The sequence below is a fragment of the Notolabrus celidotus genome, chromosome 6 (assembly GCF_009762535.1).
Source record: "Notolabrus celidotus isolate fNotCel1 chromosome 6, fNotCel1.pri, whole genome shotgun sequence".
Taxonomy (NCBI): Eukaryota; Metazoa; Chordata; class Actinopteri; order Labriformes; family Labridae; genus Notolabrus; species Notolabrus celidotus.
In genome coordinates, this window is record NC_048277.1 from 26,224,969 (window position 1) to 26,248,355 (window position 23,387).

At 38.9% G+C, this 23,387-nt stretch overlaps 2 protein-coding genes across 3 annotated transcripts; both read right to left on the reverse strand.

Moving 5' to 3' along the window:
- Positions 1 to 4,255: 4,255 nt before the first annotated feature.
- Positions 4,256 to 12,691, reverse strand: hbp1 (HMG-box transcription factor 1). 2 transcript variants are annotated; one of them, XM_034686610.1, is made up of 11 exons: positions 12,601 to 12,691; positions 10,911 to 11,069; positions 10,633 to 10,813; positions 9,417 to 9,537; positions 9,145 to 9,259; positions 8,337 to 8,455; positions 7,823 to 7,979; positions 7,487 to 7,631; positions 6,035 to 6,322; positions 5,278 to 5,419; positions 4,256 to 5,193 (listed from the first exon to the last, which is right to left on the reverse strand). In XM_034686610.1, exons 2-11 carry the CDS (start codon positions 10,981 to 10,983, stop codon positions 5,176 to 5,178), a joined length of 1,359 nt encoding a protein of 452 aa, XP_034542501.1. In that variant the 5' UTR covers positions 10,984 to 11,069; positions 12,601 to 12,691; the 3' UTR covers positions 4,256 to 5,175. The 2 variants fall into 2 exon arrangements, with proteins under 2 accessions (XP_034542501.1, XP_034542502.1); XM_034686611.1 differs by lacking the exon at positions 12,601 to 12,691 and adding an exon at positions 11,691 to 11,778.
- Positions 12,692 to 13,082: 391 nt separating this feature from the next.
- On the reverse strand, positions 13,083 to 22,579 carry LOC117813746 (cAMP-dependent protein kinase type II-beta regulatory subunit). Its single transcript, XM_034684761.1, has 11 exons — positions 21,936 to 22,579; positions 20,943 to 20,978; positions 18,578 to 18,630; positions 18,366 to 18,449; positions 18,034 to 18,140; positions 17,721 to 17,874; positions 15,199 to 15,300; positions 15,034 to 15,108; positions 14,862 to 14,930; positions 14,643 to 14,778; positions 13,083 to 14,510 (listed from the first exon to the last, which is right to left on the reverse strand). The coding sequence occupies exons 1-11, from the start codon at positions 22,198 to 22,200 to the stop codon at positions 14,371 to 14,373; spliced, it is 1,221 nt and encodes a 406-aa protein (XP_034540652.1). The 5' UTR covers positions 22,201 to 22,579; the 3' UTR covers positions 13,083 to 14,370.
- Positions 22,580 to 23,387: the final 808 nt, after the last annotated feature.

The following is a 23,387-nucleotide window of genomic DNA, read 5'->3' on the forward strand; positions in this document are numbered from 1 at the left end:
TTGAGCCAATTGGATCCAAACAGGCAAAAATAGTCACTCTGTGTATCTAAAATCTGCTTTCTGCTTCGTCTGTGTGACCTGCACTTCACCATCAGACACATTTACACCACATACATGTCACCCCGGAGAGCAGACTGTGGATAAACTCAGCATTGCCCCCTAGCAGCTCTGAGAGGCAGAATCACTGCACCTCTGCGCTACAGCAGCTGGTCCTAAATTGCAACATGACTGAGCCTCTATTTGACAAGATAACGCTCACTGTATGTCTGTTGACAGGCTGACATGAAGTGAAGTATTGATGGAAGTTTTTCAGGCTAAGTGTTGGGCTCAGTCATGCTCAGCGTGAATCTCAGTGTCCAGCAGAAGCATTATGACTCTACTTTGTGTGAATTTAAAAACACATCACTGACTTGCTCCTATAACCTCTGAAGCTGTGCAGTGTAAACTAAAAATTTTGGCAGGAGTACATTTTCCAAAAGAGTAAAGGTCAAGGAAAGAGAGTCACACAAGAATTGATAATGGACTAACAAAAATCAAAAGTTGAACCCTTCTGTCGCTCACTTCTTTGCCACAACCTTCCCCTCTGTCCCTGCTGACACTTCAATGAACCTGCAGAAATCTTTGGCTCTTTTAAATGTCACAGCACCAGTGGGCTGTCACTGACGGCAGAGGAGACATCCTCTATTTAATCTCCACGCCTGCTCTCTGAAGTGATACACCTTCTGTTAGACAAGTGACAAATGAGCATGATCATGCAAAGAGAATCTTAAAGTACTCCATGCTGCAATGTTTCAAGTGAGTGATACTTTTAAAACTGAAGATAGGTACTGTATGAATCACCCTCCTGCTCCTTGATCTGCTTCAACAGATGTTACATAAAAGTTTGCAGCAATTATAGCAACCAGTATTTAAAAAAGCACACAAGAATGTATCCATAACAAAATGCAATTTAGAGCTGACTGCCAGACACAAACACAAACACTTTGCTCGTACTAAGACAGCGAGAGTCTGCTATCTCTCTGTGAATTACTGAAGTTAATTGCCCCTAATTAAACAGCCTTGATTAAGGTGCAGCTTCTGATTTAGGAGGAAGCCAGCAGAGATGATCCCTGTCTCACTTTCTTTCTGTCCTAATTGTTCATTTTTGTATTCATTTCCCCGTTAATTGTTCCTGTCAAAAGACCCCGTGCATAAATGCAAGCCATTTGTGCAAAATTACACCTTTCTCTGCACATTGTTATGCAATGATCCGAAACGAAGCACACGATTATTTTTGCTACACTGAAGTCATCAAAATGAAATCTGTAATAATTAGAATTACCCTCTAAAATTGGCTTACATTAATGATTGTTTTTCATGTTCTGGGTTCGATGGTTGTGTGTGTATGTATGGATGTGTATGATGGTTATCCTCACTCAAACTTCAGTACATCAGCCAGTCCGATAAAGACATGTTAGCTGACCAAACTGTGTGTTGCTACAGCGGTGCACCATGTTTCTACAGTGTCTAATAAATGATCAACTCAGCGTCCATATTATGTAATCTTCCCCATGACAGTGATACATTGTTTTAATTTACAAAATTGTGACAAGAATTGAAAAATGCTTTTAATTTCTGCCCGCAATAACAGCTGTAGTCCTCAGCCCTGCTGTTAAACCTAAAATAGTGTTCAGCCAGAGGCACATCAAACACAACGTTCCCTTTCCTCAAATACTCTATAAAGTATTCAACTCAGATCATTTTGGATCGGCCTGTTGCAGGGCTGCTATAATTAGATTCCTATGCATGAGAGGTTTGCCTGATGTGGATCGTTGTTATTTCATGAGGCTAGCCTTTCAGACAAACCACTTTAAGAGAAGCAGGGTCCTAAAAATAATAATAGAGAAATACCTTTTCTGTGTCTCATACCTAAAATGTTTCTCCACAGCTTTGGTAAAGGTGAAGTGTCAATCACTTACTAATACCTTTTAATATAACTGCAACATGTTGTAGTTTCCTTTCAAACATATGCACTATCATCTATGTTGTCTCAGTGTTTACCTGATGATATTGGTACCTTTCACAAAGAGGAGACTGAGATAAATGTTTCCACTAAAGCATCCGGGGAGCTAACACAGAGTGACAGCGCCCTCTGGCTCTGACAGTAAAAATAGAAATAATCCTTAATTTTGCTACCCAAAGTTTCTATCATTTCTGTGTGCATGTGCAAACATCAGTCTAACCAGTAAATTAAGCTCCATGTAATTACATCACTGGATGTTTTATGAAAATGCAAGTGTTCCTCTGTAATATTGTCTCCAGTGTAAAGCATATGATAATGTGTTCCTTCATTTTCATTTCCTTTCAGATCCTTTATTCATCTACAGACACTAAGGTTTCAGGGAAGACAAGATTCAATAGAAATACTCAATGCTGTGCTCATTCAGCCCAGGAGTGAATAATCCTGCTTCAGAACAATCGCTCCTTAGAAGGCTTTGATAGCATCTGTTCAAGATGCTGGTTTTGATGCTGCAGACAGCAGAGAAAAACAAGCACACTCCAGCTGTGTTGTTACCTGGAAACATCAGGCTTTACTACTTGGATGTTTAGATCAGTGGTTATGAAGAGCTCTTTAAAGCTTGACAGAAAATCTGTGTGGTTCAGTGTCATTCAAGGACTCTCACTTGGTCATGGTAGGGAGATAAGAGCATTCAAAGCACAGGAGACATGTAGGAGCCATGATGTATTTGAAAGGTATTTAGTATATATCTTCTGAGGTTTAGGTTATTGTTTGTATATTTTTGTTTATTGTTTATGATGTGATTTATTGTGTGGTCATTGATTTGATGAATGGCGGGTCATTTAAGTTACCTTATACCTTTGTTTGGAGTTGGAGAGAGAGGGTGAGCTGGGTCACCATATTTTTTGTTGACTGATAGTGTTCCTTTGATCTGTGTGATCACATTATCAGTTTCCTGCACGTTATCATGAGGTAATCATCTTTTACGTTAATAAAAAGTTTAACGTATTTTTCCGATTACGGTGGCCCTGAGAGCTCACAGCACTGCAACTGCAAGAAAACATCTTCATCAATTTTACAACACATACGCAGCATTTAGAAAACGCGCTGCAAAGACCACAACACAACACATTAGAAAAACGCGCTGCAAATAGACCACAACACAACGGAAGTGTTTCTAGAGGACACTTAAAAGTGATGCACATGTCCAGACACACTTGTTGTTGATGCAGATTTTGGCTGCTTCCGAAACTGCCTGCTACATACTACTTACTGCGTTTGAACTTAGTATATAGTATGACTGTTCTGTTCGATCTGTGTTGCAGTATGCTGGGCCAGACGTCACTAGATTTCCGGTTTTGGAAAGCGGAAGTTAACAATGGCGAAGCCAATAGAGAAACTGCTTCTTTAGAATCACTTATGATTTAAAAAGTTAGGAAGTGGTTTCTATGGAATTTGATAACTTTCACAGCACCCAAAAACGGATTTCCTCCCGTCCAAAAAGAAGGACAAAGAAAAGGCGTAACGAGCGCTGTGCATTATGGGAAACAGTACGCGAGGCAGACTGGTCCGATGCATACTGTGAAATTTTCCTGAATCAGTAGACATCCAGTGAGTTTTGGCTTACTGCAGATTTTGCTCTTGTTCACTTACTACTTACTACATACTGAATTTTGGTCAAATTAGTACATACTGCTAGTATAGTAGGCAGTTTCAGAAACAGCCTTTGAGTCACAGCGCTATTGAGGTTCTCTTACCGCCAGTGGTGTTGGAAAATGAGATATAAAAGGAAGTGTTTTTTGATTTATTTTAACATTGTGATCGCATGATTCAGCCTATTGCAGTGATCTGCTCTTAAACTATTGTTAGCCTTTTGTTTGTAATTAGCCTGCCAATTCTAATAACCTAATAAAATAAGTACACACGATTAATTCATTGTGAGTGTACAGTGTAAAACACTACAACAAGCATGTCTGGACACGTGCATTACTTTTCAGTGTCCTCTGGAAACACTCCCGTTGTGCTGTGGTCTTTGCAGCGCGTTTTCTAAATGCTGCGCATGTGTGGTCAAATTGATGAAGATTTTTTCTTAATTTGCTTGTGTTTTGTCTTTTTGCATGCGTTTTGTTAAGTTGCATTGCTGTGAGCTCTCAGGGCCACCGTACAAAACACATCGACATGTATTCAAACACAAAGCCAAGCACCCGCAGGTTGTGATGACAGTTTATGAAAAAGAAGCAAACACTGAGAAAGAAGCAAGTTTAAAAAATTATTTATAATATGATACAAGGATATTTTGTGCAAGAGGTTGTTGGGGCTGTGAAACCTGTACATTATGAACAAAGCACTAACAATTCAGTGGCAACCTGAAAGCAGAACATGGCTACTGGGCCATGAGTGTGTCAAACAGATAACTATCAAGCAACAAGCAGTATTATACAAATGGGTTCCACCAGTATACATTGGCTGTATAGGATTAGATTACATATTTATATAAAGTGCATAAGAAACAAACACTTACAGTGAAGGCCTGAAGTGATTTGTGACTGAGTGTAAACCCACCACCACATGCTGAAGCCGTCTCATCATATGGCCTGGTGGTAGGGGCAACATCACTGTAAAGACTTGGCAGGTCAGTATCTCAAACTGTTGGACATAGTTTATCTGCAGAATATATACTGTATTATAAAATGTATGAAAAGGGTTACCAATCTGTGCAATATATTGAATGTTACAAATATAATCTAATGGAACAGTTGTGAAAAAAGTTCTTAAATTCCCCTTTTTACAATTATAAATACACTTGTTGTTTACTGCTCTGTCTACACTCGAGCATAGCACCACAGGCTCGCACTCTCCAACCTCGAATATAAAATAACCTGAAATATCTGTCAAGGTTCGTCCTTATTTCAGGGGAATAAGACATCTTTGACATGAAAGATATAAGAAAATATATGCACTGTTAGTGACTAGATTACATGGTTTGTTTATAGGTCATAATTCTGTTTTTTTCCTCTAATATTGTTTCAAGGTTACAAAAAAAAGCAAGTGAATTCAGCATCACAGTTGAGTCTTGAGAATACAGGAGAGCAAAAGAGGCATCAAGCGGTCCATCAGACTCTGTCCGGCACCTCTCCATGACAAAACACCAACAACTGGGGATTCTCTGGGATTATCTAGGTCTGCTGAGAACCCTGTTAAAAGACAAGATAAGCTGTTTGTTATGGATGTAGATTAAATTGATGTTTATGTGGTAATTCAGTGACGTTGGTCCTTACTGAGTTGGTTCTTTTGCGTTTCCAGCAGTCTGGGTTGAGTCTTTTCTGCTCCTCAGCCAGAGCCTTGGCCTCCATGGTGTACATCCTCCTCTCCTCACTCTTCATCTTCTTCCACTTGTCACCCAGGATCACACTGATGGCTCTGTGGGTAAGATTACAGACAGAAGATCAAGGCCCGATCTTTTTCAGGTTTGTGTTTCTATTTCTTTTATTTTCTTTTCTATGGAAAATAAAGAGAGAAAGTTAAAGGGTCATCTCCTTCATTAATATAACTTCATTTTCATTTTGGGCAATGCCCTGCCAACCTTGGAGGTAAAACCAGCACCTTTGGCTTTGAATGAGGAATTAACCTGATTAGTAACAGATTTAGGGTAACAACTCTGGATAATGAAATTGCACTGAAGGTCCCTCATGCAGCAGAGCTTGATGGCACTTCCAGGCTACACTTACTCACCTGGTAAACCTACTGACAGAAAACTTAAACTATTTAAAATATTGGAATGCAAAGTGTAAATCCCACAAGCTGCGAGAAAATAAGACTTAATAAGATGGACCAAGTCTGCGTGGAGATTAATCCCTAACCAACTCTTTGACGTAGGAGGAGGAGAGATTACCAGCTGATCCTGATTTCAGACCTGATATCCCACCAGAGCTGACAATACATCCCAAACAGTCTATGAGCACATGTTTTACTTTACTCATGCTCCAACTGTATCTTTGGGTTCATACGTCCATGTGTCTCATTGATCTTGCATACCTGTTGTCCTTCCCAGGATACATCTGCGTGTACTCCACTCTGTACTTCTTGGCAAAAAGCATAAAGGCATTCATTGGCCGCTTGCATTTTGTGGGCGTGGCACTGCTGGCTGTCCCTGAGGTGTGGCCCCCCCGTGATTTGCTTGCAGAGGATTGCGGGGAGCAAGAACGCTCAAGTTTATCACAGTCTGGACTGACAGCCCCCCCACTAGACAGGGAAGTCCTGCGCTGACGAGCCATGCTGCTGAGAACATACACCGCTGAGGAATCCAGAGGGGTGAAGTCATAACTGCAGAGGAAAGGAAGTAAGAGACATCTGTCAATAGAAGGTTTTACTATTCTGTGGGGAGTACGGTACTGTGATTCTGAAACTTTCCCCCTGTCATTTAGTATTATGGTATCAATTTGAGAGATAGTCTTTGCTTTGACTTGTGCTCAAATTCATATTTTTATGTCACCACATTAAACAATGTATCGAATGATAAAATGAAGACTAATCAAGAGTTGTCGCTTCTTGATTGTATGATCACTAAAGTCTGCAGCGCCCTCTGGAGTGCAACTTTACTGAGTGACTATTTTTTAGCCACAGCAGGCAGGAACACATACTTGACAGTGAATTTTCAATCATGCCCTCAGGTCGGTGGTATTATGTGCCGGTGTGGAAAAAAAAAACCCAATGCAAATTATTTTATTCCTTCCCCCATAAGGCTGCTTGCACAAAAGGCAGAATAAATCGAGAACTATCAAGCATCCCGCTCTGCTGTATGGTCACTGGTTGTGGTAGTTGCTGATGACACAACGTGTTATTTATTTTGTTTACTGTATATTTTTTACTATGGACAGGTTGACTGTAAAACTGAATTGCCCTTCTGGGACTAATAAAGTGTTCTGAATCTGAATCTGAATCATATGGTTATAACTTTTTTACTTACTGTAATACTTCTATAGGTAATATAACACATTTATTGATAAACAGATGTCAGTGTACGCAGGTTTTTTAGCTACATTATTATTCATTTAGAGTTGTGTTTCTGGTCACCAGAAGTCCAAAACTGACTCTTCACTCGGCTCTGTTTTTGATCTCTACAAACTCCTGAGGGAAATATCTGGTATCTGTTCTAAATTAGGTTGTATTGTTGGTAGATTAAGATTTGTTTTCACTATCTGAGAACAGCTTGCTGCTGTGTCTCAAAACAACACTTTGCGAGTGGTGAGAGTAAACCTGATCAGAGCAGTTTTGAACCAGTCAGCTAAACAATGAGCTTTCAATGAAAATACCTAAATGTAAGGGGAGCTAATCAGAGTTAATACCTCTCTTCAGATTGTAGCAATCACCTACAAATGGTACGATTTTTCTAATGTTTTAATTTAGTCCATTATGAAAATATTGCCTATAGCTACTTGAAGTCTCTTCATTGCCGAAAGCAAGATCCCATTGGTTATACTCCAGTACCTTCTGAAAGTGTCAAAGACGACAGAGTCATCGCAGTTAATGGCATCTGGGTGGTTTGGTGGCAGACACACATCGCCCAACTGCATCTCATAGCACGGGATCCCATGGTGCACCACAGTAAGGCTCGGATAAAAAGAAGACCATCCTGAGAAACACAGATGGCGAATTACAAATGACTGTGATCATAAAGCTGTTTATTAAATAAAAAGAGGAATTACTGTTAGTCATCTGTTGGCTGAGACTGATTTCATGAATTGCAAATCTCTTCTCAGAACATTTGGTCTGGCAAGAAAGATGCCTTTTTAGAAGGAGAAAGAACAAAGCTCATAATATTACCTTTATTTTTGACAAAAAACGGGTGATCCAGTCGGCATTCAGCAGTCAAAAAGCTGGCATCAGGTGAACCGGGGTCGAAGGTCAGTTTAAGAACTGCTTGACCAAAAGACACTGTCTCCTCTAGGCTCACCAACTTCAGCCCCTCTGAACCATATCTCTGTGAGAGAAGCAAGAGACCAATCAGAGGAGTCCTTACTCATCAGTAAGATTAGCAGGAAGATAAAATTAGAGAAACTAACTCACACAAAAACAACTAGGTTCCTGCGTGCCGTGACACTCTTTTAAGTACTTTTTTAAACTCCATATTGCACCCAGTTATAATTATTTTTACCTCCACTGTTAGCATGGCTGCCCCCTTGTGGCCATTTTGAGTCATTATAACGACTTTTAAAACCTCATTGAACCAAAATGAGGCACACATGCAGCATCGATAAACACACTGGTGAGCATTTCAGAGTATAGCTAATTAAAATAACATATTTTTAAAAAGTACAGTATACAGTATTTAACTCACTTTCAGAGAGAAAGAGGACAGCATCATGCTTTCATCATCTGACTCATCATCAGAATCCCTAAGCTCATCAGCCTCTTGCCACTCCACATTAGGACCTCTGTGGAAGCGCAGGCGGGTTCCTGAATATTAAAAGACAACAATGTGACAAAATTAGTTAGCAGATGTGTTGATACTGATCGGAGAATGCTGGAATAAACAATACTGATGTTCGGACAGGTGAGGTCAGAATTTCTACAGATGTTATCCGTGATCATCCAAATAAAAGGGGGAGGCTTTTGTCCTGATGATACACCCACACTACAATTATTTGACATGGTACAAATGAATGAAAAATAACACAATAAAAATACAGTGAATGAGCTCTTACTCTTGAATGGAGGGTATAATGGGGGAGGTTGAGTGATTCTAGTATAACATGTAACTCATTAGTTGGGCATTTAAGGCTTATCTGGTTGTTATAAGCACACTTTGAGGAAAGACTAATCAACCAGACATACAGAAGTCTTACAAATTACAGGTATCACATAAAATGTCTTTGGATTTTGAGTCAATTTAAATGATCATGTTTTTAACAGATCAATTCTGTAAAAATATTTCTAAGTTTAAAAAATACCACTGTAAATAAAAAATACAATTAATAAAAATTATTGGAAAAAGCACACGTTTACACCAACTAAAATGTTGATTTTGTATTTCAAACTATGGGATACATTCTCAAGATCTCTGTTTAGTTTCAAGCTGCTCCAAAAAAAGCACACGGTTGACTTCTGTGTCAGTTTACTGGCGGTTGCAAACAGTAAGCACACACCTTTAAGGAAGCAATGCCAAGCTGTGGAGGGCCAGGAGTGAGACCAGGCCATGTCTTCATCATCAGAAAAAGACGAGGACATTGAGAAAACTCCAGACTCCGATTCACTGCTGGCCTGTATTAATTAAAAAACAAACAAACATCCAACACCAGTCAACTTTACAATTTCAGCATTCTTTTAGTACAGAATTATTTTCTGAAATGGTCACAGGGTGCAGAGAAATGGAGAATGATTTAGTTTATAGAGGAAGACATTGAAAGCGAAAGGTTACCCTGACACGCCTGCGCTCCCTGAGGTGGCCTCTTGACGGGTTGGGTGCGCTACTGGCTAATGGGGGCCGAGCGTAGGAATGTAAACTGTTGCTGTTGCCAAAGATGTGGACTGGAGAAGATCTGAAGAAAGGATCATTTTCATAAACATGTATCATTGTAACATATGTAAATATTAGTCATATTCTGTATCTCTAAAGTGAAACTGATATTCCAAGAGGCAGATGAATGTTGTTCAGAATCAACAGGGCTATGACCCTCCTGTTATGTTCGTTTCTCTGGAACAACAATAATGTTCCTGGTCAATTTGACCCGGGGCATATTCAACTACCCAAAAGTTTCAGAACCCCAAAAAATCCTGATACACATTTGTTTTAATCTAATTTTTAACTCCATTACTAACCATTTAAATCAAGATTTGGTCCATTGGTGTTCTTTAATTTTCACAGATCATGGTTCAGTGAGAATAACTCACTCGTTTTTCATTAAAATCCACGTTAAAACTTTTTTTAATGTACATTGGAAAGTCCAAAATATAAATACAATAGTTTTACATGACATAGATTTTCTTTATTTTATTTCAAATTTTGATTTTTTTGATTTTTATGAAGTGATGTTGATAAATGAATACGCATCCTCTTCTGTCACATGCTACCCATATTTTTATGCTGCATTTAGCTGGTTTGGAAGGCATATATTGCCTAAAATAGACTTTAAAAAGGGTCAATTTGACCCGCAACATAACAGGAGGGTTAAACAGCACAAGTTAAACAGGTTCACTGTGAAGAATTTAGCTACATCCAGGATAGAATAATAACAAACGAGCCAATGACTTCAGGGATTTACAAAATATCACAATCCAGACATATATTTTAGAACACATTGAAAATACACAAGAGTTATGACGCTATCCTGTCACACTGATGAAAAGCCCTGGTTTGATTGAATTCAGAGGGAGGCCTTTCATGGTCATGAGCTGGTTTCAAATGCCAATCAAATCAATCAGAACAGAACAACTGAACAGGTATGGTGACTAACCTGGCGAGGTTTATATGTATATAATAATAATTTACAATAATAATAATGGATCATTTGATAAATATTTTGTCACACAGCATTTACTTATTTAGCTATGACATGTTTTTAACTTCTCTTTGAGTTTATGTCAAATGAATCCTTATTTGACTAAACCGACTTCTGGCTTAATTAGGTACAAACCTCTTGTGTGGGGCATTCTTCAGCAGAGGGCTCTGAGGACTGGTGGCAATGTTGGCCAGCTCAGTGAGCCAGTTGGTGCGGGGGGAGCAGCTGAGCTCCTGGTGAGACACTCCTGCTCCAACCTGAAATAACCCTGGAGACCTCTGGTCCTCCTCCACCTCCTGCAACTCTGGCATGTCATCTAGGAACAGGAACAGGTGGAGAGTGATATTCATAATTAACATATAAGGCCCAGATTGTTGATATTCACAATGCAATTTCTGGTTTAGGATTTTTACCATAATCCATGTTGCACCCCGGGGAGGAAGGCAGGTCCTCGTTACACTTGAGTGGATCAAAAGATTCATCCATTCTATTAATGTTCTGCTGTGTCCTCTTTTTTTCCTTACAGGCTGCAGGTCAGTTCACTCGGCTTCCATCATGTTCTTCCCCACCATCTGGTTTAAAGCCAAAAAAAGGTGTACAATAAGAGCTTTCAAAAGCAAAAGAGAAACTGCTGCATAGTTTTATTAACAATTGCAGTTTTATGCAATAATCATTCATAATTGACAAAAAGTGACTTTGTTAATGTGTATTTAAGCTGTCTCTATGTGGATTTTTGGTGCAGTATTGCTTCATTAAATGATCAATGGAATAAAAAAAATAACATATACAAACAATCCCATTCAAGACCACAGCACATTAAAATGACCAAAGAGGGATGATACCGGTGTAGGGACATGTCATCTTTACAGTAAAATAACAGAAAATATTTTTAGACATTGAAGTGTCAGGCATTATTTACTTTCTTTATTTTGGTCTGACACAAATTTAATATCCCATTTTACTGTTAAATGGCAGAGTTGGCATTTAAATATGTATATTTTCTTTGTTTTGTCTGTTTTTTTTTTTTGTTTTTTTTTTGTCTTTTGATAGCTTTCCATTCCAATGATGTGCGTGCCTATTTCTTTCTTTCCTTTTTATTACGGTTTGTCTGTTTGTTTTCTTGTCTCGTTATATAACCAAAAAAAAAGAAAATAAATTTCTTAAAAATAATAATAATAGAAAAGATAGGCAACCTTTCGGGAATCCTTTGTCTCTGAATCGACACAGTACACCTCTGGGACCAAGTCATGTGACCAGCTGCGTGGAGGCCTTGTTTATAAACTTAAAAGGGTTTGGCGCATGCGTACGAGAGCTCATTCATTCACAACTGCGCAGCTGAAGTGCAAAATAGCAGAAATTCGCTCTGAGGAGTGAGTAACAAAAGCATGAATAAATGAAGTTGTGATAGAATATGAATGACGAAATAATAGAGTTTAGGTTTATTTGAAAATAAAGTGCTTTTCGATTACATAAAAAGTATAAAAATCATTAAAAATATAAATAAAGCTCTAAAATCGGTCATTTAACGTTCTGACAACACATCAGCGTTTGTCGCACAGATGTAGCCCACTTATTACAAAGCCTACAGTCAATAAAAACGTTTCAAAACTACTTCGATGTTTAAAAAAAGACTATTTGGAGACCAGGCCCTGCGAACCCCCCACAATTTAAAAGCAGCAGCAGTGTCTTCAGCTCAACCCAGAGGCTGTCGGGTCTAACACTGTAAACAAAAGAATGTCAACAAGTTGAGGCATGACGCAACCTCTCTACCCCGTTCATAATGAATGACACAAAAACAACTAGAAGCGCTTCAACGACATTTTCACAATGAACGGCGCGCATTTGGCACGAGGATTAACCTTGTTTTCGTGCGTAAAAGTTCAGTCGGATGGGTTAGGTTAGGTATCATGAAAACAACAAGCCTCGCTGTGAAAAAAAAAACATTGTGGAGCAAAATCTGCCATTCGACATCGAATAACCTGCATGACAACCCCACTAAAACATCACATAAGGAGTATAAAAGCGCGGATTGAACTATGCACGAGAGAAAGTTAAGTTGTAACAATGTATTTGTTTGAAAAAAGTAGCCAACTTCCCACTTACCAAACCTGTCGCCATCAAGAAACTATCTGGCATTCACTCGAGGGGTGGGAATGAATCGTTCTAGAGAAGCCCCCTCATTGGCTGGAGAGGACGTCAAAAGCAAGAATGGGGACATTCTATTGGTTCATACTGTTGAGAAAAATAAGAAGGGCGGGGCCTAGTTTGTTGATCATTGTATCATTGGATGAAAGTACATGCCTGTTACTACCCAGTAACAGCTGATTGGCAATAACAGGAACAATACATGGTTATTTTTTTATCTACAATGTTGCAGCTACAGCAAGAGCGACTTATACACATTCAATTCTGGAGTATTGTGCTTTGCCTTTGTTATTTAATTAATATTTTATCCTAATAATGGAAAGAAAAATCCAGTGAATGACCAAATGCAAGATAACAAATACACAAAGAATAAATGAGTAGCTGACTGATGAATGGAGCGCTTTGGAAGTGTTGTAATAAGTTATTATATAACACGCAAATATAAAAAGGATCTTTATTGACATGAAAAGTGAAACATACAGTACTCTCCACCAGTTTTGTGTTTGCCTTCAAAAGTGACCAGTTCTGCTTGCACAAAGGGGGGGGGGGGGGGGGGATCCAGAACATTTAAATGTCAAACAGGTCTATTCAGCTTACAGAAACACAGAATACTCTATTAATCTTAAATAGAGATAGAAGAAGAGAGCAGAGAAGACCCACTTAAGATTCCTGTATCAAGGAAACAACATCATGTGTTTCCAAACAGTATACGTTGGTGGCAGAGGTAGGCAGCAATAATGGATGTCATAATCATAATATGTTTCACTGACACATAACAGTATGACTTAATCTTACATTATAACACAGGAAAAGCAATTGTCTTAGGACATTGCCAATAAAGACTACAGTCTAGTGAGGCAACTTATCAAATAAGGAGGGGCCTATACAATAGCAGTAAATACTGAGTTTCAAATTGTACAGCAATGTGTTGATAATCATACAAAACTATCAGCTATCTTTCTGGAGTTTGTTGTTGATTTTTTTTTTTTTTTTTGGAAAAGCATGGTATAAGGCTAATAGCCACAATCACTTACCAATAATGATGTACAGATTATGAATGTGTTTCCTGGGGTCAAATCTGATGATAATCAAGAGTATTTAGCAAAAATGTTTAAACAGTACAATCTGTTGTGATCAAATGTAAAAGAGTTTATACACACACACAGAATCCAGTTGACTGAATTTCCAAATTATCTGTACTCTCTCACACTGGGGCTTTTGGAACGGTGTAACAGTGCATCTAATGCTGTGAGTGTTGGTGTTCATGCCAAGGAATGACAAGAGAATGTGACATGTTTGCTCACAACTATCTTGCAAAAAGAATAGCTTTGGCATCTGATTTTGGCAGAAAAATGTTTATAGCTGTGCAAACAATATGATACTGTATGTGTAACTACAACATTGCAGAGAAAGGGTGTGTAAACAGAAATGTTCAATAGAAAAACAAATTATATATTTGACGATGAAAAGTAAACGCATTCACAGACATTTTTAAGGTTTTAGTCGTGAGAAATCTAATTCAAACAAGCTTTAAGCAACTCAGCTTTGGCTTATAACACTCTGTGGAAAACTCTTCTAAAATGAACCCTGTCTGATGATGGCATCTGAATTATTTAACTGGCACACAAATGCTGTTGTGAATATTCACATTTCTTGTAAGAAAAGCTGTCAAAGTGATAACGATAAAATTAGTTGTCATCCATCAATTCGTGGTCCGTTGGAGCCATTTTATGCACTTAGTTGCTCAATCTCAATCTCAGTGCTACCTCCGAACAGGGTCACAAGCTGCTCCTCATAGTTAGCAATGTTTCTCTTCATGATGTCCATGCATGGGCCCAGGAGTCTCTCGAAGGCTTTTACATCCAGGACTGAGGAAAAAAGAACAGAGGAGTCAGACACTGCTAAAAAGGGAGTTACATAAATATAATCAGTGGTTACCCAGGGAATTGACACGGTGGACCAAATAACTAAAAGATTAAAAAAACATTCACAAAATGTACCCAAGCATTTGACGCTCCCAACAGCATAGGCGGATGCAGCCCTTGGCTTGTTTGTGACTAGTGCCAACTCCCCAAAATACTGGCCCCTAGAGCATGTGGCGATATCAACCTCCTCCTCTTCCTGGTCTTTTTTTGTCTGGGAAAAAAAGAACAGCCCACTAAGAGACAGAAGACACTATAAAACAATGAGTCAGAGGGTTTGGACTGTGGCAAACTTACCCTTATTCTTCTCATGGTGATTCTAACGTGGCCAGACTCAACAATGTAGAAGCAATCGGCTAAATCACCCTGTAAAATAAAGGTCATGTTTGCTAATGAGGATGTTTTCAATTGCTCTAGAAGAAAATGTAGAGACTGATCCAAGCATAAATGATGCAAAAAGACTCCTCACCTGAGCGATGATCTGCTGTGTATCACCGTACACCTTGGTGGATAGTACGTCTACTACCTTCATCCTCTCTGAGAGCTGTGGATGAAAGGATATTAGTGGGACAACTGCTTTATTGTAAATGCAAACTGGACTTTCTCAGAGCTGGAGAACAAAGCTGACATTAACCTCTAATGACGTTAGCAGTGGTAGTGTTTCAATGAACGCCTCGTATAGTTTCCTCTTCTTGGCATTGTTTTTCACGATGATCCTCCTGAATGTCAGACGATCCTGCAACACAGAATGAAAGAAAAAGAAAAATGACGGTTAAAGATACTTGAATCATTTTTCTCTGGTTTAATGTTAATATTTAAGCTTGACCAATGTATCTGGAGGCTGATACTATCGGGCCAGTAGGAGCCTATCACAAACTAGTCACTCTAAATGAACCACACATTAGTATCCCATCTTGCAGCTATGAAAATATTGTTAAAGGAACATGGAATGCATAAAACAATGTGCAGGTCGACTTAGAAGAGATGTCAGCACAATGTTTGTCCAGCAGAGTTCTCACAACTCCACACTTATAAAACTCAGGGCCCACTCTACGGAAATGAAGCAGAGTGTCACAGTCCAACATATGATAGCCTGCACGGAAACTGGTTAAAAATGTCTATTAGGGCACAGTTATTTGTTGGAAAAAACATCCTTCAGGGTACTTTTGTATTGTTCAAAAGTTACAAAAACAAATAACATCGGTTGTTATTGCTACAGCTCAAATAATGAGGATGTCTCCTGCTTTATGAATATTTTCCTACCAGTGAAAAGGATATCTGTATCGATGCTATATTGTTCAAGAATCTTTAGTGTGCTCCATCCATACGGAAAAAGTCTAAATCTTATATTATTCATTTGCCAATGCACCATTCATGATTCCAGTTGCAATTCTTTATCATTATTTGCAAGAAGTTATCCAATTTGAATGTGTGTAACTGTGTACTAAGTAATCCCACTAGCATTATGCTAGGACTGGTATTTTGTGTGCAACTTAAGCCCCTCCTTCCGGTGAGAGTTAGGGTTGCGCCTCATGTTTAACAAGCCCAGCTAAAACACGTTAAATTAAGTATGTTTTTCTTGGTGACAGAGCTTTTTATCCTCATGGTATGTTTGAAAGAACCCCCAGTTTTTAATATCAAACACTTTTGAAATGATTCAGATTTGCTGTAGAGTAAATACAGCCTCCAAAAGTTATGCTTTACGAGCTAGATCATACCAGCAACATTAACTTGTGCTCACAAGATGAAGATTATCCCCTCTGCAGGACTTCAGGGCTCTATACAGTTCTCTTTTATGTGTAACATTTTTTTTAGGCAGCATCTTGAACTTTGAGTGTGACACATACAATATAAAATAAGTTTAAAAAAACATAGATCTACACTAGAGGAAGAATCCAAAGATGCCTCAAAACCCCTTTCCCTCCATCAATTACCAAATAAGCACATTTATTTTTCCCCAAAAGGTTTTCCCATGTCCTTGCCTCCACTCAAAATGTACCTATAAAAAAATCTTTCAGTAGGGGGTTCGCTGTAAACCAGATCTCAAGTCTCATACTTTCTGCAGCAGCACCCATGTGCTCATACCATCCTGCAGCTTGCAGTGGTACATTTTCAGATATCTCTCAACTGTTTTTCATTTCTGTAAAATTGCTCACAGATTAGACTGAAATAACAATCAGCAACGGATGACAGCATGTAGTGGTAGATGGTTACGTTCTGTACTGCAGGCGGTCTCTCCCGACCTTTATCTGGGAATATGATGTTTCCTCATCAAGGAACAGGCAACCAAACAAGCAAAAATCAAGCACAGCCTCAGCCTTGTTGTGAAGTGAGACAAGTCAGCCAGAGCCATAGGCTCAATCGTAAACAACTTTAATCCTGAATCTGACTCCAATTAAAGCTCCTTCTATAGGGAACTGTTGGTTGAACAGGACCGGCTGCTGGTTCACAAACTCAAACACTACAAGTTCCTGGGTCAACAGGGGATACAGCTGCAACCTGCCCAGTCTGCAAACAGATGACATAACAAATCTGTCACCCACAGTTTAAGGACACAACCCTCACTGAGTTATTAATAAACATGCTGCTTCACAGACAGAAGAGCAACTTAACATTCAGCACAGCTTTTCCAGCAACTTTTCATACATTTGTCGGATTTCTTAAATCTAAAAAGCAAATTCATGTGAATTTTCAAAAGCGCAAATATTTCACCTGGACTTGTATTTCAGCAGCAGCTCTCACACTTTGATAATTTATAACATCTTGAATATTCAGCTACCTCAGTTAATCTCTCATCTATCTCAGGTGTGAATGCCTGAATGCATCTGAGTGCTATGCTGTGTTAAGAATGAGCATCAAAAGGTTTTTCTAGAAGGCTTGTGTCTCATTTATAAATATCTATAGCTGCATATTTGTTCTGCACATTCCCAGGTCTAACGTGTTTGTTGTTGCTGCATTCAGCTGGTTTATACAGACTGTTATCTCAGTCAGGAGACATTATCTAACCTGTGCTATCAGGTACAAACACTGCCGCAGACCCAAAGACAACCTGGATATATTTACTGTAAGTCATGATCACTGGCAGCACAGCGTGTTATAAAAACCCGAGCACGAAGCCAACTGTGTGCTTACATGGGGATTTAATGGTTTACTCACTAGGCACCAAAGGGCTCCAGGCGAGGTGGCAATTATTGTGGCTGCCCTGGGGGTGTTGTACATCAGCGCCAGTTCTCCGAAGCTCCCTCGGTTGTCATAGCAACCTACCAGCTTCTCTGCACCATCAACCTTCACGAAAATGTTAAGCGTCCCACTGAATGAATAATAAGAGACATGTTAAGTCAGCAGGACAGTGAGATGTTATGGATAACTTTCAAAGTATATATATTTTTTGAAGGTGTTCATATTTATTTAATAGACAATGATCCAACCATTTAGAAATAAAGATTATTAAAGTGGTAGACATAATCACCTTTCAATGACATAAAAGTTGTCTCCATCATCATCTTGATCAATGATGTGGTCCCCTTCAGTGCAGAACTTTTCGAACATGGCATCCAGCACCTGAGACATCTCCTCCTGTTGTGTTATGAAACATTAAATATTCAGATTCCACATGTTTGAACAACCAGGCAGGATTGACTCAGCATGCTGATCCAACCACTGAAAAATCATCATATCTAAAATCGTGCAAAGAGCACTGAGCTGTGGCAAAAAGCTGCTGGCCTCAAGCTGTGTGCTCCTTTTGTGAAATTTTAAAGATGGCCGAGCACAAACCAGACTCAACAAGAAAAGATCACTCACAGGATCCAGATTCTTGAACAGAAGAATGTCCCTACATGCTTCCTGTAGTCTCTGTCTCTGCTCATCAGTTTTTGGGTAGGTGATCTGCAAATGGAACCACAACAACAACCTAGTTTATAATGTTGACCTCTGATTGATGGGACAGTTTACTGTTTTTAAATATCAGCCTCAACATTAAAATGTAATCCTTTATGGTATAAAGACTGGTTTACCAATGGCTCTTTTTCCTCCTCATCTTCATCAGGGTTGAACGCTTCAGCACACACTGTATGAAAGAGATCCAAAATTTAAAAACACTTTAATAACCCGATTTTTTTTCTCCTAAACTAAAGAATAAAGTGTTTAACTCAAGTGATGGAGCAGCAAACCTCCTCCACTATAAAAGCTAAACCCCGGGCTTGCTTCAGCTGCATTTGAAGCAATACATCTTTACATAAACAATGTCTCCTCATCTGTAGCGTGAGTCTTTAGGGAGGTGGCTGAACTTCCTCCCTGTATTTTAAAGACCGAAGACAATAGGCCTCCTTACAGCAGACATTGTGCTTTAAACTCAACTTAACATTTTGGGATATTTTACTAGATTTGTAGATGTTATTCTACAAGAGCAGAAGGGTCATTGACATGACGTGCATATTTTTGTGTCCAAATCCATTATTTTCTTTTGAAATAATTAGTTATTTTCAAGACATTCATCAATTGATTCTATAAAACCACGCGTCAACCTCCGGTCTAAAAATATGAGTCAATGCGGAAGTGTTAAAAGCTGTAGTTCATCGAGGATCCGCTTGAGGCTGGCTCCGGAAGTACCGGAAGTCACATACACATGAATGGGAAAAAGACGATCTTTGCAGCAGAAATAAACATATTTACAGCCTGGTACAAAAGACAAGTGTAGTCTGGATAGCTCATTTCTAGATGTCCTCCCACTGTGAGGGGGGTGAATTGTTTTTCTAACGCGGCAGAATCGAAGATATTGAGATAACTTGTCTTCCAATGAGAGGCACAGCTGCCTGTGGGAACACTGCAGCTGTTGGCTAGGAGGCTCAAAGCCCGCCTCTTTATGTCACACTGGCTCGACAGAAGCAATATGGCTGCCACTGCCGATTGGTTTCAAAACAGCGTTCAGAAACAGATGGGTGACGTCACGGATGCTACGTCCATATTTTATACAGTCTGTGTATGAAACCTGCTTATTTTAAATACAATTTCAGTACATTCAAATATTGAGATGTATTTTATTTTTAAGTATCTCAAACCCTGATAATGTCAGGTGGCGCAACCGTCCGAGCAAGTGAACTGACTTAAAACACTATAAAACATGTATTTTAAGAATAATAAATTCAAATTAAAACACCATGGCATGATTTTATATATACGAGCTATGAAATAAACATAATTTAATTAATATCAATAGTTTAAAGGCACCTAAGGTTATTTAAGAACTTTTGTCCGGCAATTTGCATGTTCTCAAATGTCAGGGTGGCACAACCGTACTCGTGGACCTTTTATTTTGAAAGTAGGTAGTTATACTGGACTTCAACATATCAAATCATTCAGAGGACCCCTACTAATTGTCATGGCTGAGTTAAAAGGTTTGTAGATGTCTCTTAAATAATAACAGAATAGCTTTTATCAACTTATAGGTGGACGGTAACACTTTCCATGTCAGGTGGTACAACCAACCTAAAACTGTAAAAATTATATTTTATACCTGGCCAATAGAATACAAAAATCCTAATATATTGTAAATAAAAAATATACTCACAAAATAGAAATGTGTAAAGCACTGTAACCACTCTAAGGGATACTTACTAAAAGTTTCAGTAAGGATAAATGATAGGAAAGTACATGTATTTGGACAAATATCTGGTTGCACCACCTGACACTTTTTTGGTGTTCAAGTTAAGAAAAGGGTAAAAAAAAATGATAGAAACACTTAAAAAAGCTGTTTAACGTACAAGCCTTGTTAGAACACATTATTCCAACACAAAAATATGCATTGCGACCATTCTGGAAATACTTTTTTTTTTTTTACTTTTTTTTAGGCTTATTTGTCAACGAACCAGAATGATCGAAAACCCTGCAGATAAAACATTCCGTATTCACCCTGGCATAAGTATGAGATTCAATCTACTCTGAATTAATAAAGAAGTACTCTTTCTTCAGTCTACTGCCACTGTAGTGTCCTATTTAGCAGATGTTGGCCTACATTTGCCATTTGCAGTGATAAAGGTCTGAAAATATCTCAAGTGTCACTGAATATTTACCCACATCTTCCATTCAGACTGCCAAACATGCAGAACTAAAACGGCTGTTAGTCATGAGATGCCACAACCTTACTATTATCTCATGCAGGTTTTTATAAGTAGTAGTAATAGTAGGAGTACTTGTCCTGGCCTCCCCGCCCACGTTTCTCCCTGACCTTATTAATCAGACTCCAGACAATAGTGGCTTTACAAACTGTTATAAATCAACACTACTACAATAACACAGAGACAGAGTGAAAAGATGATGGGGAAATGTCTAGTGTGTAACTTGAGGAACTTTTCCCCAACAATATACAGGTTCCTGACTCACCTGAAGCTCTTCTGATGAATCGGTTTATAACCGGGGCTGCAAAAGAATAGAAAATATATATTAACGTGTAAACCTCATCACGATAAGGACAGGGCTTACTGCACCCTCACACACCTCTATATCTATAGCATGTGTGCAGTGTGAAGTAGCACCCAGCCCTGTGCTCATTTATGATCCATATTCATTTAGGTGAAATCTGAATAAGGACAGCTGCTTTGAAGTGCGTTTGCGCCTTTGTATCAAATTTAAATGAGAAAAAAACAGTGCCAAGCTGCTACATAATAGCTGGCTATGAAATAAACATAAGAAAGGAGGACTTGTTTATGAAAGAGTATCCCAACCACTGTTTGCCGATAAAGCTCACTTGAAAAGCATTAAGACAAGGCACTGGAGGTGATGATAATACTACTTGTACAGTAATATGTATATAGTGGTGTTCTCGTTCTTGTGTATGCATTGCAGACCCCAGCACTCATTGGGATGCTGTGTCAGAGCTCTGGTTGCTATGCTACTTGCTGCACCTGATGGCAATACTGCACCGGCCATTGTGTTCAATAAGACCAGTTTACAATCGCACAGGGCGGTAAAACCCATTGCTGTACACTGCTAACATTACAAAAGAGCTTCTTGTGATTTGGCTGCTTTGTGGTATTTTTAATGGATAATGATGTTAGGCCCATCAGGCCTGCTGCAGCTGACACTGAAAATATTCAAATGACCTCGAGGTGCATGCACAGCAGCATTATTTCTGCAGCTGCCGTGCTTCATGGCTGTTTTCCACAAAATGAGTGCGATCAGAGGAAGACAAGGACAAGGACCATCATCCAGCCTCGGTGACCATATTTGGTAAATGACAGAGCCCTGGTGGATGCAAGGTGGCGCGCGCCGAGCATCACTGCTCCCAGTGTGCTTCTTCTTCTCATCCGCTGCAGCGATACACGCTCAAATTCAGAATACATCCACACTTACTGTAAATCTATGAGGCAAGCCTACCTATGAATTCCTCGTCATCGTCGTCGTCCTCCTCTCCGTTTTCCGAATCGATCTGCATGGCTTCGTCAATGAAATTGACCGCTTTTCCAGGTCTCGGGGCCGAATTCTGGTCATTGCCAAACGAGGCCTCTTTGGTCTCTCTTTCCTTCAGCTGGGTGAAATACTGCAGCGCAAACTCAAGCAAATCCCTGGGCTGATTCCTCAACACTTCCACGGTAAAGCTCTGTAACAGCTCCGTCAGTCCTTCAGGAATTTCTATACTCATTCCTGTTATCAATCTATGAATGTGGTCTAAACCGGTTTTGCTGCGAATTCAAAAGACTCCAAAAAAAGATTCAGAGGAGAGTGAAAAATAAAACCGAAAGAAGTAGACGGGGTGTGTTCGTAAGGACACCCAGTCAGTTAAGCCCTCTACAGCTGATCTTTTCTTTTTTTCTTCAATGAAAATGGCTCTTGATTTTTAGTCCGAGCATCTTCTGCTGCTGCTGCTGCTGCTGCTGGCTACAGGAAACCCACGCATGTGACCCAGGAAACCATGGCAACCACCTATCCAGGGATTGCGTATGAGCAGCAGCAGCGCGAGACTGCAGTCAGTCACAAAATACAAATGATGGGAAGAGAAACCCTTCAGTGTTTATGATCGATATACGGAGATATAAGACCAGGGATCCGGTGTTTATGTGATGTCAGCTGTACAGTAAGGGTGTCTACGGAAGAGGATTAGGGCCACTGAAAAAAAAAAAAAATTAAAGTCAAAAAATTTTTTTTTTTCAATTATTATACTGAGATTAAAGTCAGAATTCTGAGATTACATACAGAATTCTGAGAATAAAGTCAGAATTCTGAGAATAAAGTCAGAAATCTGATTTTTTTTTTTTCTTAGAATTCTGAGAATAAAGTCAGAATTCTGACTTTTTTCTCAGAATTCTGACTTTATTCTCAGAATTCTGACTTTAATCTCAGAATTCTGACTTCATTCTCAGAATAATAATTCCAAAAAAAATTTTGACCTTAATTTTTTTTTTTCAGTGGCCCTAATCCTCCTCCGTAGGTGTCAAATGTTATATTCTGCTGTATTTTTTTTTATATGTAGCCTATTAGAGAAGGAAGGTAAATAACTATAGTCACCTTAAAATAATTGAAAACGATAGAAAGTAGCGTTATATCATCATCATCATCATCATCATCATCATCATCATCATCATCATCATATCATTTATAATGATATCGAGTCATTTACAGTGACATTTAAAAAACAAACAACAATGCATCAAGAGTATCAAAAGTCATCAAATAGGATAATTTTTCTGATTTGGATATAAAAACAATTAAAAGATCAAAACATAAAAAGAGGTGTAGGGGATTGACTATAAAAGCACTAAAATAGGAAGGGCGGTGGTTAAAATGATACAATAAAGATACACAGGTCAACCTGGCTAAAACAGTTGCAGA

What these genes read in the sequence shown, in the direction of transcription:
- hbp1 (XM_034686610.1), bottom strand. Translation starts at nt 10,983, where the DNA reads ATGGATGAATCTTTTGATCCACTCAAGTGTAACGAGGACCTGCCTTCC. An exon ending in GGGAGCGCAGGCGTGTCAGG is followed by an intron (nt 9,260 to 9,416) that starts GTAACCTTTCGC and finishes TAATTAATACAG; the next exon opens with GCCAGCAGTGAATCGGAGTC. An exon ending in GTCTTTGACACTTTCAGAAG is followed by an intron (nt 6,323 to 7,486) that starts GTACTGGAGTAT and finishes TTTCCTCTGCAG; the next exon opens with TTATGACTTCACCCCTCTGG.
- LOC117813746 (XM_034684761.1), bottom strand. Translation starts at nt 22,200, where the DNA reads ATGAGTATAGAAATTCCTGAAGGACTGACGGAGCTGTTACAGAGCTTT. An exon ending in AACTTTTATGTCATTGAAAG is followed by an intron (nt 17,875 to 18,033) that starts GTGATTATGTCT and finishes TTATTCATTCAG; the next exon opens with TGGGACGCTTAACATTTTCG. An exon ending in CTGGAGCCCTTTGGTGCCTA is followed by an intron (nt 15,301 to 17,720) that starts GTGAGTAAACCA and finishes TCTGTGTTGCAG; the next exon opens with GATCGTCTGACATTCAGGAG.